Below are 18,017 nucleotides of genomic sequence, written 5' to 3'. Positions count from 1 at the left end.
GGCTCAGTAATTGTGGCTCACGGGCCTAGTTGCTCCACGGCATGTGGGATCTTCCCAGACCAGGGCCCGAACCCGTGTCGCCTGCATTGGCAGGCAGATTCTCAACCACTGCGCCACCAGGGAAGCCCTACCTCTTCTTTTCCTGTCCATCAAAGACTACACCTCTGTTCCTCCTGTGTTATTTCTACCTCTGCTTATCATGTTTCTAACGTGAATAGGTTATTGAAATACCTCTTTTTCATTCATATATTCATTCAGCAAATGTGTACTACTGAATGCTCGTGATGTGACGGGTTCTATTCTAGTCAGTGTGAATAGGGCAGGGAAGAAATTAGGCAAAAATCCCTCCTCTTAGGGAGTTTACATTTTCTTGGGGAGATGGACAGTACATAAGATAAATAAGTGAAATGTATAATATGACTAGTGCTAACAAGAAAAACTAAAGCAGGGAGAGGTAGTATGTGTGTGTGGCAGGGCAGGGGTTGGAATTTTAGGTAGGGTGACCAAGAAAGACCTCATTGAAGAAGATGACTTTTTTTTTTTTAAACTTTTGGGTTTATTTATTTATTTATTTTTATTTTATTTATGGCTGTGTTGGGTCTTCGTTTCTGTGCGAGGGCTTTCTGTAGTTGCGGCAAGTGGGTGCCACTCTTCATCGCGGTGCACGGGCCTCTCATTATCACGGGCTCTCTTGTTGCAGAGCACAGGCTCCAGACGCGCAGGCTCAGTAATTGTGGCTCACGGGCCTAGTTGCTCCGCGGCATGTGGGATCTTCCCAGACCAGGGCTCGAACCCGTGTCCCCTGCATTGGCAGGCAGATTCTCAACCACTGCGCCACTAGGGAAGCCCCGAAGATGACTCTTGATAAGACCCAAAGGAAGTGAGAGACCTGGGTGGTGAGCAAGTACAAGGGTACTAGGGTGCAAGTATACCTGGCATGTTGGAGAATATGGCTGGAGCAGAGTGAATGAGGGATCTGGTAAGAGAGTGGTCGTATGTCCTTGTTTATGTCTCTTGTCTCGATGAAATTATTAATAGTGTCCGCTTTCACTCCCAGTAGTGTCCTAGTTTGGATGGTAAGTTGTATGGTCTTCTGGTAATAGGAGGTGAGGTCAGAGAGGTAGGGGGGATGGAGGCAGACCATGGAAAGCCAAGAAAAGAAGCTTTTGGAGGATTTTGAGCACAGGAGTGATGTGATTTGACTTCGGATTTCACAGGCCCACTCTGGCTGCTGTGTTGAGAGTAGGCTGAGAGCAAAAACTGAAGCAGGGAGCCTGAGGAACATCTCTTCTGATGCTTCAGTTTCCTCAGTGAAGTAGGAAGCAAGGAGCTGAGAATAAGGAGAGGGGAAGAGGCTGGAGATTTGAGGAGAGATGGTATGAATTAGTTGCCTGGGAGAGGGGGGGAGTGATGGATGGACTGGGGAAGTAATAGTGTGCGTATCATGCATCAGTAAGGGCTCGTATAGGGTTTGTGATCGTGAGTTTAAAGTGATATTTAGCATGGTTGTGTGTGTTGGTTTTCTCATACACAGGTATAAATTAGGAGTAGGCAGAACATTGTTTTTTTCTTTAAGATTTTTGGATGTGGACCATTTTTTTTTTAAGTCTTTATTGAATTTGTTACAATATTGCTTCTGTTTTGTTTTGGTTCTTTGGCCCTGAGGCCTGTGGGATTTAAGCTCCCCGACCAGGGATCAAACCCACACCCCCTGCATTGGAAGGCGAAGTCTTAACCACTGGATCGCCAGGGAAGTCCCGCATTGGATTTAACTGGGACTGAGGTTTAGTCAAGTGAGGGGGGCAAATTGAGAGTACATTCAGCCAGTGATCATAATGATTGACCATGGGGTTTATGCTAGCTGGGTAAGGAGGGAAGCAGAGACAGGAGGAGAGTGAAGGTTAGCAAAAAAGGTGGTAGGATTAATGGCTTGAAAGTCTTGGTAGGGTCAAATGATCATTGGAGTTTGGGGGTGTTGAAGGAAGGAGAGAGACTATAGTATATGATGGCAACAGGGGTGGGTAGTAGGTCATATAGTCTGATGAACTTGATTAAAGAAAGAAAATTTAGCAAGTTATCTAGTGTTCTGGGTTTATTTAAAATATCTTTTTAAAAAAAATAATTTATTTATTTATTTATTTATTTATTTTGGCTGTGCCGGGCCTCAGTTGTAGCACATGGGATCTTCATTGTGGCATGTGGACTTCTTAGTTGTGGCATGCATGCAGGATCTAGTTCCCCCACCAGGGATCAAACCCAGGCTCCCTGCATTGAGAGTGCAGAGTCTTACCCACTGGACCACCAGGGAAGTCCCCTTACGTAAAATATCTTTACGAGAATGTCTTTGAAGACATTTGGGACCACTGAAGGGTTTAGAAGGTGAGTTCTTACGTAGATCAGGTGGAGCATTACTTTCATGTGTTAATTTTTTTAAGTGAAGCTATATTTGAAGGTTTTAATTTCTGAATTGCATAAATTGGTTCATATTTTGCTATGTCATTGGAAACATTTTATGCATCCTATCTTGAACAGTATTTTGGTTGTAATTAGACTGTGAACTCCTTGAGATTAAGGGACCTGGCTACGTTCCAGCAAAAGTCAATAATGTATTTGTTGAATTAAATTGTATTAAGGCAGCAAGAAGGATACGGTTTGAGAATTTCTAAAGTATTTTCCTCTATCATTTTATAATTAAAAAATTCTAACATACAGAAACTGTTGAAGGGTAGTACAGTGATCACCATATACCCACCAACCAGATTCAACAGTGGTTTACATTTTGCTGCCTTTAAAAAATCTTTTAGTTTTTTTGAGCCATGTACAAGTGAGTTCCAGACATCCTAACAATTTACTTCTACGTACTTTAGTGTGCATCTCTTAAAAATAATTCACCTGTGTAACCACACGATTTCTGAGTCATTCTTGTAGAGATCAGGACTATAATAATAGTGTACTGGCTCTATCACCTCTCACCCCTGTGGCCTTATGTAAGTTACGTAATATCCCTGAGCCTCAGTTTCTTTTGTGGCAAAGTACCTGTCTCAGAGGGATGTTATGAAGATTAAGTGTGTAAAGTTCTTAGAACCATACCAGGCACAATTTTCAGTTTATAAAGTGTTTTCTCATACGATACGAAATTGTGGTGAATAACACCACCACCAACCCTTGTCACCAGAGTTGGAAACTTCTACCTCGCCTTCCCCATGTGTAGGTGTAAGCAAATCTTGTATTTTCTATCTCCAGTATCTCTCAAATTTGTCCTGTTCTTTCCATTGCCGCTGCAACATTTCTTTTTTTGTTTGTTTGTTTTTAACATCTTTATTGAAGTATAATTGCTTTACAATGGTGTGTTAGTTTCTGCTTTATAACAAAGTGAGTCAGTTATACATATACATATATTCCCATATCTCTTCCCTCTTGCGTCTCCCTCCCTCCCACCCTCCCTATCCCACCCCTCTAGGTGGTCATAAAGCACCAAGCTGATCTCCCTGTGCTATGCGGCTGCTTCCCACTAGCTATCTATTTTACATTTGGTAGTGTATATATGTCCATGCCACTCTCTCACTTTGTCCCAGCTTACCCTTCCCCCTCCCCGTGTCTTCAAGTCCATTCTCTAGTAGATCTGTGTCTTTATTCCCATCTTGCCCCTAGGTTCTTCATGACCATATATATATATTTTTTTAAGATTCCATATATATATGTTAGCATACGGTATTTGTTTTTCTCTTTCTGACTTACTTCACTCTGTATGACAGATTCTAGGTCCATCCACCTCACTACAAATAACTCAATTTCGTTTCTTTTTATAGCTGAGTAAATATTCCATTGTATATATGTGCCACATCTTCTTTATCCATTCATCTGTCGATGGACACTTAGGTTACTTCCATGTCCTGGCTATTGTAAATAGAGCTGCAATGAACATTGTGGTGCATGACTCTTTTTTTTTTTTTTGCATGATTCTTTTTGAATTATGGTTTTCTCAGGGTATATGCCCAGTAGTGGGTTTGCTGGGTCATATGGTAGTTCTATTTTCAGTTTCTTAAGGAACCTCCATACTGTTCTCCATAGTGGCTGTATCAGTTTACATTCCCACCAATAGTGCAAGAGGGTTCCCTTTTCTCCACACCCTCTCCAGCATTTATTGTTTGTAGATTTTTTGAGGATGGCCATTCTGACTGGTGTGAGATGATATCTCATTGTAGTTTTGATTTGCATTTCTCTAATGATTAATGATGTTGAGCATTTTTTCGTGTGTTTGTTGGCAATCTGTATATCTTCTTTGGAGAAATGTCTATTTAGGTCTTCTGCCCATTTTTGGATTGGGTTGTTTGTTTTTTTGATATTGAGCTTCATGAGCTGCTTGTAAATTTTGGAGATTAATCCTTTGTCAGTTGCTTCATTTGCAAATATTTTCTCCCATTCTGAGGGTTGTCTTTTCGTCTTGTTTATGGTTTCCTTTGCTGTGCAAGAGCTTTGAAGTTTCATTAGGTCCCATTTGTTTATTTTTGTTTTTATTTCCATTTCTCTAGGAGGTGGGTCAAAAAGGATCTTGCTGTGATTTATGTCATAGAGTGTTCTGCCTATGTTTTCCTCTAAGAGTTTGATAGTGTCTGGCCTTACATGTAGGTCTTTAATCCATTTTGAGTTTATTTTTGTGTATGGTGTTAGGGAGTGTTCTAATTTCATTCTTTTACATGTAGCTGTTCAGTTTTCCCAGCACCACTTATCTTTTCTCCATTGTATATTCTTGCCTCCTTTATCAAAGGTAAGGTGACCATATGTGCGTGGGTTTATCTCTGGGCTTTCTGTCCTGTTCCATTGATCTATATTTCTGTTTTTGTGCCAGTACCATACTGTCTTGATTACTGTAGCTTTGTAATATTGTCTGAAGTCAGAGAGCCTGTTTCCTCCTGCTCCATTTTTCTTTCTCAAGATTGCTTTGGCTATTCAGGGTCTTTTGTGTTTCCATACAAATTGTGAATTTTTTGTTCTAGTTCTGTGAAAAATGCCAGTGGTCTTGCCTATCAACAATTTCTTAGTCTTTCTAAATGTAGTTCCATCCAAACCACCTCATCTTTTTCCTTCCTGCCAAAGTTTATGTTCTCAAATGTAAATTTGTGTTAATCCGTTTAAATAAACTCTTTTCCCATCTCCTACAGTGCAAAGTCCCAGTTTCATTTATTTTTTTTAAATTAATTGATTTATTTATTTTTGGCTGTGTTGTGTCTTCGTTGCTGCGCGTGGGCTTTCTCTAGTTGCAGCGAGCGGGGGCTACTCTTCGTTGTGGTGCGCAGGTTTCTCATTGCGGTGGCTTGTTGCAGAGCATGGGCTCTAGGCATGCGGGCTTCAGTAGTTGTGGTTCATGGGCGGGCTCTAGAGCTCAGGCTCAGTAGTTGTGGAGCATGGGCTTAGTTGCTCCACGGCACGTGGGATCTTCCCGGACCAGGGATCGAACCTGTGACCCCTGCATTGGCAGGCGGATTCTTAACTGCTGTGCCATTAGGAAAGTCCAGTCCCAGTTTCTTAACACTGGCTTCTGTGTACCTTCGGTCTCTGTGGCCTTATCTCATTATATATTTCCTCCCCTACCCCCAGCCTCACTCTTAACATACACAACACATGCCCCCAGACTGTAGCAAGCCATGTGTAGTTCTCTGAATATACTGTGTCACACACTTCTGTGCCTTTGCTTGATTGGCTGCCTGTATCTGGAAGTCTACCCCTACCCATTATCCTCTTTATGTCTGGCAAATACTTATCCCCCACCCCCCATACTTGTCTTTTAAGACTAGGCACAGGTACCTAACTCCTCAGTCATTCCTTCTCTTTTGTCTGTACTCTACGTTGTACAGCCTTCATTCAGCCATAGTATTATACCCATAACATTTTGGGGCAGCCATCTGCTTGCGTGTCTGCCTTGTTCTATTAGATTAGGAAGTCCTTGAGGGCACATACTAGATTTTATCCTTTTTTTGTATCCCTAGTACCTAATATGTTTCTCATGCCAGGCACAAAATAAATGTAGATACTGTGTCCACATTTTATGGATGAAAAAACCCCTGAGGTTCAGAGAATATGCATTATATACCCAAGGTAACAGAACTAATTAATGAAGCATACAGATCTTTTTTTTAAAAATTTTTTGACGTGGACCATTTTTAAAGTCTTTATTGAATTTGTTACAGTATTACTTCTGTTTTATGTTTTGGGGTTTTGGCTGTGAGGCATGTGGGATCTTAGCGCCCTGACCAGGGATCGAACCTGCACCCCCTGCCCTGGACCACCAGGGAAGTCCCCAAAGCATACAGATCTTTAAGAGCCCATTTCAGTACTATTTTCATTAACTGTAATGTTTCTCATAGTTACAGCCATTTGTTCAGTGATTCTGTTCTTAGTCTGTGGATTTAGAGCCCCCTAGAGGATGTTAGAATTCCCTCATGGAAGTCTGCAAAGTCATACGTGTTTTCTTTAGGCTGAGTTAATAAGATTATATATGTATGTATGGCACCAATTTTTTTGAATGTACCCAGATGCTTTTGTGAGTTAATAGTGAATCATCTTGGTGAAGTAGACATATTTAAACCTTTTGAGAGGAAAGCACTCTGAGGGTTTTAATACAGGAGACTTGGAATAATAGCTTTGTATAGTTCGCTAGGGAATTGATAAGGTACAAGAAAGTTTTTAAAGCAGTTAAATTCAAGTTAGATGATAATATCTGAGACTTTTCTAGTCATCAGTAGTTCATTAAAATAAAAGAAAAAATTTTAATTTCTGAAATCAAACTTAATTAAAAATTGTTGAACCTATTTCTTTAAATAAGGTGGCTTTAAATATATTTCCATCTGCTACCATAATGTTCAACTCTTTTTTTTAGTCTTAGCACCAAAAATATTTATTTCATATATATGAACATATTTTCATTGGATCTGTAAACATATTGAGAGTTCTGTGAGCTAGGTTGTCACCTCTTTCAGAATCTGAATTCACTACAAATTGTATTTTATCAATTCCAAATAAATCCATTATGAATCTGATGGGCTGGGACAACTTTTTTTTTTCTAGCTTTATTGAACTATAATTGACATATAACATTGTGTAAGTTTGTCATATAATGATGATTTGGTACACATACATTGCAAAATGTTTACCACAGTAAGGTTAGTTAACACATCCTTCACCTCATGTAATTACCATTTTCTTGTTACTATGGTGAGAACATTTAAAGCTTTACTCTCATAGCAGCTTTTAAGTATATAATCATGTTTAATTCTTTTTAAAAAATTTTTATTGAAGTATAGTTGATTTACAATGTTGTGTTTAATTTCTGCTGTACAGCAAAGTGACTCAGTTATACATATATGTATCCTTTTTCATATTCTTTTTCATTATGGTTTATCACAGGATATTGAATATAGTTCCCTGTGCTATACAGTAGGACCTTGTTTATCCATCCTATATGTAATAGTTTGCATCTGCTAATCCCAAACTCCCAGTCCTTTCCTTCCCCACCCCTAATGTTTAATTCTTAATGAGAAGCATTTTTCTAACTTAATGACTGCTGCCTCGACACAATGTTGTATTCTGCTATTTGGCCCACAAGAGCTTCTGTTGCTGAGATAAAATGTTCGTGGGTCTGGCAGGCATTCTAGCTTCAAGGGTATAGCTTAAATAATAATGCTTTAAAATATGTGTGCTATTTTTATCAGTTTGTTTAGCTACTAGATAAACAAGAATTGTGTGATTTCATTCATTCCTTTGGCAAATACTTATTCAACTCCTGCTGTGAACCAAGCCCTCTCCTCAGCCCTGAAATTAAAGCAGTAAGTCGACAAAACAGACAAATCTTGGCCTTGGCAGCCCTTGCCTTTCAGTGGGGGAGCCATGCTCTAAGCATGATGAACATGCATGTAACAACAACGCGTGCTGGGTTGGGGCAAGTGCTTTAAAAAAAAAAAAAAAAGGCTAGAAGAGGGAATAGGAAGTGATATTTTCTGTTTTAGAATGATTTGTCTCAGAAGGCCTTTCTGAATAGACATTTGAGCAGAGACCTGAATGAAGTAAAGGCACCAGCCTTGCATAGGCATCTGGAGGAATAGCCTTCCAGAGAGAGGGTTCAGCAAATGCAGAGGCTTTGAGGAAGGGGCATGCTTGATCTGTTCAAGAGGAGGCCAGCGTGTCTGGAGCTGTGTGAGCAGGAGTTAGAATGGCAGGAGATGAGGTTGGAGGAATAGCAGGGTTAGATCGTGTGGGACTTTCAGATTTCATTCTAAGTGTAAAATAAGCCTTTGGACAGCTTCTAGTGGGGGAATAAAGTGGTCTGACTTAAATTTAAAGGATGTTCTATGCTATGTAGAGACTCCAGTAGTACAAGAAATGAAGCAGGAGTTCAGTTAGGAAGTAGTGGTTAGAGACCTTTGGGTGAGAGATGATGATGGAGGTGGTGAGATGTGTTTTGAAGAAAGAGTCAACAGGCTATGTTGATTGATTGCAGTGTGAAAGAGAGCAGGCAAGGAAAGTCCAGTGTTGATAAATAGACACGGGACTTTTTTTTTTTTTGTAATTGACAAGGAAATTTAGTTATTTCTGAGATATACATTTTAAAGTAATAACTAGAATTATGACTTATAACATTATACCAGAACATATAAGATTTTTAGAAATTTCATGTAATGTCTGAAACATTTATATTAACATATTTCCATACAAATAACCCAAAGCAAGTTTAGTATTAGTTGTTTTTTTGTTTGTTTGTTTGATTTTTTTTTTATACTGCAGGTTCTTATTAGTCATCAATTTCATACACATCAGTGTATACATGTCAATCCCAATCGCCCAATTCAGCACACCACCATCCCCACCCCACCATGGTTTTCCCCCCTTGGTGTCCACACATTTGTTGTCTACATCTGTGTCTCAACTACTGCCCTGCAAACCGGTTCATCTGTACCATTTTTCTAGGTTCCACATACATGCGTTAATAAACGATATTTGTTTTTCTCTTTTGGACTTACTTCACTCTGTATGACAGTCTTTAGATCCGTCCACGTCTCAACAAATGACTCAATTTTGTTCCTTTTTATGGCTGAGTAATATTCCATTGTATATATGTACCACATCTTCTTTATCCATTCATCTGTCCATGGGCATTTAGGTTGCTTCCATGACCTGGCTATTGTAAATAGTGCTGCAGTGAACATTGTGGTGCATGTGTCTTTTTGAATTATGGTTTTCTCTGGGTATATGCCCAGTAGTGGGATTGCTGGGTCATATGGTAATTCTATTTGTAGTTTTTTAAGGAACCTCCATACTGTTCTCCACAGTGGCTGTATCAATTTACATTCCCACCAACAGTGCAAGAGGGTTCCCTTTTCTCCACACCCTCTCCAGCATTTGTTGTTTGTAGATTTTCTGATGATGCCCATTCTAACTGGTGTGAGGTGATACCTCATTGTAGCTTTGATTTGCATTTCTCTAATAATTAGTGATGTTGAGCAGCTTTTCATGTGCTTCTTGGCTATCTGTATGTCTTCTTTGGAGAAATGTCTATTTAGGTCCTCTGCCCATTTTTTGATTGGGTTGTTTGTTTCTTTAATATTGAGCTGCATGAGCTCTTTATATATTTTGGAGATTAATCCTTTGTCCGTTGATTCGTTTGCAAATATTTTCTCCCATTCTGAGGGTTGTCTTTTCATCTTGTTTATGGTTTCCTTTGCTGTGCAAAAGCTTTGAAGTTTCATTAAGTCCCATTTGTTTATTTTTGTTTTTATTTCCATTACTCTAGCAGGTGGATCAAAAAAGGTCTTGCTGTGATTTATGTCAAAGAGTGTTCTTCCTATGTTTTCCTCTAAGAGTTTTATAATGTCCGGTCTTACATTTAGGTCTCTAATCCATTTTGAGTTTATTTTTGTGTATGGTGTTAGGGAGTGTTATAATTTCATTCTTTTACACGTAGCTGTCCAGTTTTCCCAGCACCACTTATTGAAGAGACTGTCTTTTCTCCATTATATATCTTTGCCTCCTTTGTCATAGATTAGTTGACCATAGGTACGTGGGTTTATCTTCGGGCTTTCTATCTTGTTCCATTGATCTATGTTTCTGTTTTTGTAGACACCGGACTTGAAGGATACATGCAAGGTATTTACAGTGGCTGCCTCTGAGCACTGGCCTTATTAAGAGCTTTTCTCTTTTTCTTCTTTTTTTTTTTTTGCTTATCTGTATTTATCAGTTTTTCTGTACTGAACCTGTAATGCTTCTGTTGTAAAATATATATATAGATAGATTATTTTAAAACTAGAGCTAACCATGATACTAAATGTAGCCTAATATTTAATGTGTTCTCCTACTCCCTTTGATTTTTGGAAAACAATTTAAGTGACATAAAAATTTTTTCTTTTTACTCTAGTGATCAGCCTTTGTACCTTCTCCACATTTGAAGATGGTGAAGCTAGATATTCATACTTTGGCCCATCACCTCAAGCAGGAACGCTTATATGTAAACTCTGAGAAACAGCTCATTCAGAGGCTCAATGCAGATGTACTTAAGACAGCTGAAAAGTTGTATCGTACAGCATGGATCGCTAAGCAACAGAGAATTAATTTGGATCGGCTTATTATAACCAGGTAAAGAAAAGGTTTTGAGGTCTTAAATGTTATGAACCACTATAATTCTGCTTATAGCAGTTAATAACTGCTAACTGCAAATAAACAAATCTATTTCCAACAAAGTGCATGGTTTAAGATATTTTAAATCAGCATCTCAATGGTGAGTCTTTGCTTATTTTGCTTAATTAACCTATTAACCTAAGCACAGTTGTAGAGAATTATAACTTAAGCATTAATATTTTATACCATACCAGTTAATTTTGTATCTTGGCACTATATAACATTTTATTATTGTAGAGAGTAAATTATCTTGTGTTCTGCTTTTCTCCTAATATTATTTAATATATACATTTTCATGTTTTGCTATTGTATATCTACTTTTCAGTTTTAGAAACCTCATTTTTCACTGTGTTAATACCTTATTGTTCTGTTGTTCCAAGAAGCAGTTTTTAAGTCTAGAAATAGTGGTGCTGTGGTATACTGTCGAGAAAAGAAGCCAGACATAGAAGAGTACATACCGTATGAGTCCATGTATATGAAGTTCAAAAAGAGGCAGGACTGATCTTCAATGATAGAAGTCAGAATAATGGTTATTTCTCAGTACTCTTCATTGAACCTGACTTAATATGAAGAATTTGTCCTACTTTTTGGTTTTGACTTTCTTTACACATTTAGATGCTGGTGGTCTAAAAGATTTTAGCAATTCTGAGTGATCTCATTGCCATGACCATCATCAACTCACATTTCCATGTTTTAGTATGGTATATTATTATTGTTGTTAATTTTATTATTTTGCTTGTTTGCTTGTTTTTTAGTGCTGAAGCTTCCCCTGCTGAATGTTGCCAACATGCCAAGATTTTGGAAGATACACAGTTTGTTGATGGGTATAAGCAGTTGGGATTTCAGGAGACTGCTTATGGAGAATTCTTAAGTCGATTAAGGGAAAATCCTCGTCTTATTGCCTCCTCTTTGGTTGCCGGAGAGAAACTTAATCAGGAGAACACACAAAGTGTTATTTACACAGTTTTTACCTCTCTCTATGGCAACTGCATTATGCAAGAAGATGAAAGCTACCTCCTTCAGGTGTTGAGATACTTGATTGAATTTGAACTTAAAGAAAGTGACAACCCCAGGCGACTTTTGAGGAGAGGAACTTGTGCCTTCAGCATCTTATTTAAACTTTTTTCTGAAGGACTGTTTTCTGCCAAACTTTTCCTCACAGCAACTTTACATGAGCCAATCATGCAGCTGCTTGTTGAAGATGAGGATCACCTGGAAACAGATCCAAACAAGCTAATTGAGAGGTTCTCCCCATCTCAACAGGAAAAACTCTTTGGAGAGAAAGGCTCAGATAGATTCAGGCAGAAGGTTCAAGAGATGGTGGATTCCAACGAGGCCAAACTAGTGGCTTTGGTGAACAAATTTATTGGTTATCTCAAACAGAACACATACTGCTTTCCACATAGTTTGAGATGGATTGTGTCACAGATGTACAAAACTCTCTCCTGTGTAGATAGACTGGAAGTTGGGGAGGTCAGAGCAATGTGTACTGACCTCCTGTTGGCCTGCTTCATTTGTCCTGCGGTTGTCAATCCAGAACAGTATGGAATAATTTCTGATGCTCCTATTAATGAGGTGGCAAGATTTAATCTGATGCAGGTATGCTTTTGCTAGGCATTCAGCTTAGAGTCAGTTGATGGGGCAGTGGGAGTGCAAACAGAAAATATGATGACATTATTCATATATTCTTACCATTCCTTTTCCCCAAACTGTCCTAAATATTTGCTTCTTACATTGTGTTGGTTTTTAAATGGAGTCCTCATACACTTGAATGTATAGTTGAATTTGATTTTCTAGAACAAGCCCTTACCCCTTTCCCATGATTTCAAAATCCAGAATGACTGAAAATTGAGTGTCTTTTATACTTCATTTGGTAACAAAACCTAACCTGAACTAACATGAGGCTATTTATAATTGTTAGTTATTCCATTTCATGTTCATGAGTATTCATGTTTTGCTGCAGGAATGTTAATGTATCTGATTATAGGAAGCCAGCCTAAATACTGGACATGTTACATGTATGCAGTAACCAACCTTTCTAAAATCTCCAAATTTTGAAATCTGAAACTCCTCTGGACCTAAAAGTTTCAGAAAGAGGATTTTTGGATCTATGTTAGTGCTTTTTTCCCTAATCATCTGAACTACTGAAATCGTGTTATTATTTCTTAAGGGATTCTTTTAATTATATCTTATCCCCAGAAATACTGTGAGGAAGAGACAGAGTTTATTTGGAATAGAATATGTCTTGTCTTTGGATGATTTTTTTTTTTAATGATAAGCTTTTTTTTCATGATCAGTTCTATCATATTGGGGTGTTTAGAAATTAACTATATAGGCATCCCTGAAATAAAAATTTTTTATCATCTCTGAAACACTAAATTTATTCTTATGATAATGTTGTTATAGTTTTATTTTTGTCATTCCATTGGAGGTTGAATCACATCTTTTCAAAATGAGTAAAAGGCGGGATTGTCCTAGGTATGAAGATGATGCTGTATGATAATAAGTTTCAGCAAAGTGTCTTTAGAGAGAGTGGAGTAACAGTTCACTTTTGGCAGTAAAGAACTGGCTCTGTGAATTAGTATTTACTTTCAAAACAGCTTATGTTCTGAAGGAATTCTTTGCTTTTAAGTATAGAACAAAAATTTACCTTGAGTACTTTATGAACTATAGGGAAAAGTACTTAATAATAACTTGAGATAGTTTGAGTCAGCTTTTACAAATTAATTAAATTTCTAAACACATGAAAAGTACAGCAGCAGAAACAAAGGTGTGTACCTTCATTTCCTAATGTTGTAGTAATGTGCATTAAAGACAAAGCAAAATTTCCTACTTATTCTTTATAACTCAATCTAAATGTAATAAAATATAGTAAAAGCTGACATAGACAAGATGCACATTTTATTTGGTATCCTATTTTGTATGCCTGGTCAGGTGGTGTGAATATTCTTTTTTTTTTTTTTTGAATTTTATTTTATTTATTTTGTTTATACAGCAGGTTCTTATTAGTTATCCCTTTAGTGTGTTAATATTCTTATGAAATAGATTTATAGAATGGAATGGAAGTGCTTTCACAGTGAGGACTGTGTAAGTGTCTACAGCCTATGTCTTCCCACCTCTGCTCTGGGTTGCAGGTTGGCCGCCTTTTGCAGCAATTAGCAATGACTGGCTCCGAAGAGGGAGATCCCCGAACAAAGAGCAGCCTTGGAAAATTTGACAAAGTAAGAGTGAATACTATGTCGTATGAAGTACTGTTGATAGAAAGTTCTGCTAAAGTATTAGTGAACCTAACTATTCTCCTTATTAAATCTTGTCCCTAGGTGATGTGTAAATTAAATACTCTTTTCAATTACCCTTGGTTTGGCTATAGAGGATACAGTGTTGGATCAGCAGCATTTAAAGGAAGATGTCATCTGTATAGCAGATTCACTTTGCTGTACAGCAGAAGCTAACAAAGCATTGTAAAGCAACTATACTCCAATAAAAATTAATTAAGAAAATAAAGGAAGGTGTCATCAAAGATTACTAATTCTCAAAAAATATGTATATAAACACCAATTATACTTCAATTAAAAAAAAAAGATTACTAATTCTCACTTATAGAAATGTTGAGGAGATGCCATTGTAATGAGAGCCAAAGAGCTATTAAGATTATTTTTAAAAGTTTGATTTAGGGCCTTCCCTGGTGGTGCAGTGGTTAAGAATCCACCTGCCAATGCAGGGGACATGGGTTTGAGCCCTGGTCCGAGAAGATCCCACATGCTGCGGAGCAACTAAGCCCATGCACCACAACTACTGAGCCTGCGCTCTAGAGCCCGTGTGCCACAACTACTGAAGCCCGCGCGCCTGGAGACTATGCTCCACAACAGGGGAAGCCACCGCAATGAGAAGCCCGCGCACTGCAATGAAGAGTAACCCCCGCTCACCACAACTAGAGAAAGCCTGCGTGCAGCAACAAAGACCCAACGTAGCCAAAAAATAAATAAAATTTAAAAAAAAACAAACAAAAACGTTTGATTTAAAAAAATTGTCACTAAATCAAGTCTGTGAATGTATGAATCAGCAATAAATGTATAATTTTAAGTGTATTTCATAAGTTAACATAGCATTGTTCAGTTGGTATAACTAAATAAAAATTTAAGGGACTTCCCTGGTGGTCGGTGGTTAAGACTCCACGCTCCCAATGCAGAGGGCGTGGGTTCGATCCCTGGTGGTGGAACTAGATGCTGCATGCCACAACTAAAGATCTCACGTGCTGCAGCTAAAAGATCCCACACGCCACAGTGAAGATTCCGTGTGCTGCAACTAAAGACCCGGCACAGCCAAATACATAAATAAATAAATATTTTAAAAAATAAAAAAAATTTAATTTATCATACTTTGAGTAGGCTGTACATTCAACATAAAATTCAAAGGTTAGATAGTGAAGTTTCCCTTCCACCTCTGATCTCTAACCTTCATTTCCTCCCTAAATGTTCTTCATGTTATCAATCTTTTGTGTGTCCTTCAAGAAGTCTGTATGTATACAAGCAAATTCCTAATATATTTTCCTAATTGTGAATGGTAGGACTGTGTGCACTGTCTGCCTCATGTTTGTTTCATATACCAGAATATCTTGGAGATTATTTTATATCAGTTCATAGAGAGTTTAATTTTTTTAAATGTTAGGTTTAATATAATTTTCAAGAAGAAAAACTTTCTACATGCTTGTCCACCTCAGTCAGAAATTTTGTTCCCTTTATTTATTTATTTTTAATAAATTTATTTATTTATTTATTTTTGGCTGCATTGGGTCTTGGTTGCTGCACGCAGGCTTTCTCTAGTTGCGGCGAGCGGGGGCTACTCTTCATTGCGGTGCGCGGGCTTCTCATTGTGGTGGCTTCTCTTGTTGCGGAGCATTGGCTCTAGGCACACGGGCTTCAGTAGTTGTGGCACGTGGGCTCAGTAGTTGTGGCTTGCGGGCTCTAGAGCGCAGGCTCAGTAGTTGTGGTGCACGGGCTTAGTTGCTCCACGGCATGTGGGATCTTCCCAGACCAGGGCTCAAACCCATGTCCCCTGCATTGGCAGGTGGATTCTTAACCACTGCACCACCAGGGAAGTCCCTGTTCCCTTACTTTAAAGAGGAAGTATTTCACTGTGATTTTTTTCTCCTGTTTCAACAGAGCTGTGTTGCTGCTTTCCTTGATGTGGTGATTGGAGGCCGTGCAGTGGAGACCCCGCCAATGTCCTCCGTTAATCTTCTGGAAGGGTTGAGCAGAACTGTAGTTTATATAACCTACAGTCAGCTTATTACTCTGGTAATGGCTTTATTCTTTAATAGGACTTTCTCAAAAGTCATTTATCTGAACATGGGCAGAGTCATAGATGAGTACATTGTGTGAGAAATATATATTGTGTTTGAAAAATTGATTTCATAAGCTAAATGTCCTTTTACTTTTGCCAGGTGAATTTTATGAAGAGTGTGATGTCTGGAGATCAACTGAGAGAAGATAGAATGGCTCTTGACAATTTATTGGCAAACCTACCCCAGGCAAAGCCAGGAAAAAGCAGCAGTTTGGAAATGACTCCCTACAGTACTCCTCAGCTGTCTCCAGCAACCACTCCAGCAAATAAAAAGAATCGATTGCCTATAGGTAAAGAGAATTTCTCATATTGAGGCTTTCCTTTAAATTTAATATTTCTTTCTTAGCCTTTGTTATTGCTTAGCATTTGGGAATATAGTTTTAAATAATTTGGAAAAGTTCTTCTCTTCATTTTTACTGGTGGTAATTCAATTTTTTTTGGCTGCCTTGGGTCTTTGTTGCTGCGTGAGGGCTTTCTCTAGTTGCGGCGAGTGGGGGCTACTCTTCAATGCGGTGGCTTCTCTTGTTGCGGAGCACGGGCTCTAGGTGCGTGAGCTTCAGTAGTTGTGGCTCACAGGCCCTAGAGCGCAGGCTCAGTAGTTGTGGCGCACGGGCGTAGTTGCTCTGCGGCATGTGGGATCTTCCTGGACTAGGGCTCGAACCTGTGTCCCCTGCATTGGCAGGCGGATTCTTAACCACTGCGCCACCAGAGAAGCCCAGGCTTTAGCTTTATCTAGACATACTTGTCATAATTAGTTGGAATCATGCCACTTACAATATACTTTGTTTACTGTAAGTCATCATTTGAATTATGTAGCCCTGTTCTTTCCACAGAGTTCTAAATAATATAATAAAATAATATTATTTTAGAAATTTCTATCAGTAAAGTTGAAAATATATAGTTATTATTTTTTCATTATTATTATTATTATTTTTATTAATTAATTTATTTATGGCTGTGTTGGGTCTTCGTTTCTGTGCGAGGGCTTTCTCCAGTTGTGGCAAGTGGGGGCCACTCTTCATCGCGGTGCGCAGGCCTCTCACTGTCGCCGCCTCTCTTGTTGCGGAGCACAGGCTCCAGACGCGCAGGCTCAGTAATTGTGGCTCACGGGCCCAGCTGCTCTACGGCATGTGGGATCTTCCCAGACCAGGGCTCGAACCCGTGTCCCCTGCATTGGCAGGCAGATTCTCAACCACTGCGCCACCATGGAAGCCCCTTTTCATTATTATCAATAGCCAGTCTTTTATTGACTGAGTTAAGATCTTTGTTATTTTATAAAATAAGGCAAAACTTCTGTTTTGTCAATTTTAAGAAATAGGTTTAATTAAGCCTTATTTCCTTAGTAAACATTTATCTATAATAAATCTATATAATCTGTAATGATATCTATATAAATCCACAAACAAATTAAGCATATGTATACTATGTACCAGGCACAGGGTAAGCATTTTCTAAATGTTCTTTCACATTTAATTCATGCAAAAAATCGACACAAAAAGTGGTCTGATCACTGTCCTGCAGGCAGGGCACTGTGTTCAACACTGGTGGTACAAAGACCCTTAAGTCATGCCCTTACACTTAGGTTAGTTGCTGATAGTCCAGTTGGGGAGAATGAGAAGAGACCAGTACCCTTCAGTGTACTGAGTGTCTGATGGAGATAAGCATAGAGGGTTATGGGGACACCTAACTCAGCGGTGTGGTGATGCTGTCAGGAGAAGATCCGGGAGCAGGTGAAAGCTGCACTTTCTCTTGGAGGATGAATGGAAGTTAGACAAAGTAAACAAGACACAGAGAGAGTGTTTAGACCAAGGGAGTAGAGTATTTTAGGGCCAACTTTTTAACGGTCATGAGGAGCTCAGCAGCAGTTAGTGGGCATGAATAGTTATTATATTTTATACATTCTGAAGAATGGGATTTCATTTTTAAACTCCCAGGAGCTGATTTGTTAAGAATTGTCAGTTTCTTAAAATTAATCTATCTTACTTTTAACATAATATGGAATAATATTA

The 18,017-nt window shown here is 38.6% G+C and overlaps 1 protein-coding gene and 1 long non-coding RNA gene across 16 annotated transcripts in view; one reads left to right on the top strand and one right to left on the bottom strand.

Moving 5' to 3' along the window:
- The window catches only part of GAPVD1 (GTPase activating protein and VPS9 domains 1), a 73,983-nt gene that overhangs the window by 15,788 nt on the left and 40,178 nt on the right, over positions 1-18,017 (top strand). For 13 of the 15 annotated variants that reach the window (XM_082467720.1, XM_082467726.1, XM_082467732.1 and 10 more), the window contains exons 2-6: positions 10,406-10,623; positions 11,421-12,264; positions 13,800-13,886; positions 15,828-15,962; positions 16,109-16,298. In XM_082467720.1, the coding sequence (XP_082323846.1) occupies positions 10,439-10,623; positions 11,421-12,264; positions 13,800-13,886; positions 15,828-15,962; positions 16,109-16,298 (1,441 nt within the window). In that variant the 5' untranslated portion in view covers positions 10,406-10,438. Of the gene's footprint in view, positions 1-10,110; positions 10,138-10,405; positions 10,624-11,420; positions 12,265-13,799; positions 13,887-15,827; positions 15,963-16,108; positions 16,299-18,017 lie in introns of all 15 variants that reach the window. The other 2 variants (XM_082467725.1, XM_082467731.1) reach the window with 2 other exon arrangements.
- LOC309663641 overlaps positions 1-18,017 on the bottom strand; it is a 51,358-nt gene that overhangs the window by 15,598 nt on the left and 17,743 nt on the right. The window contains exon 2 of the long non-coding RNA XR_014265383.1: positions 132-3,799. This is a non-coding gene — a long non-coding RNA (uncharacterized lncRNA). The remainder of the gene's footprint in view (positions 1-131; positions 3,800-18,017) is intronic.

Source organism: Balaenoptera physalus, assembly GCF_965194825.1.
Source record: "Balaenoptera physalus genome assembly, chromosome: 7".
NCBI lineage: Eukaryota > Metazoa > Chordata > Mammalia > Artiodactyla > Balaenopteridae > Balaenoptera > Balaenoptera physalus.
Note: the sequence above shows the minus strand (reverse complement) of the source record. Positions and strands in the feature narration are given on the sequence as shown.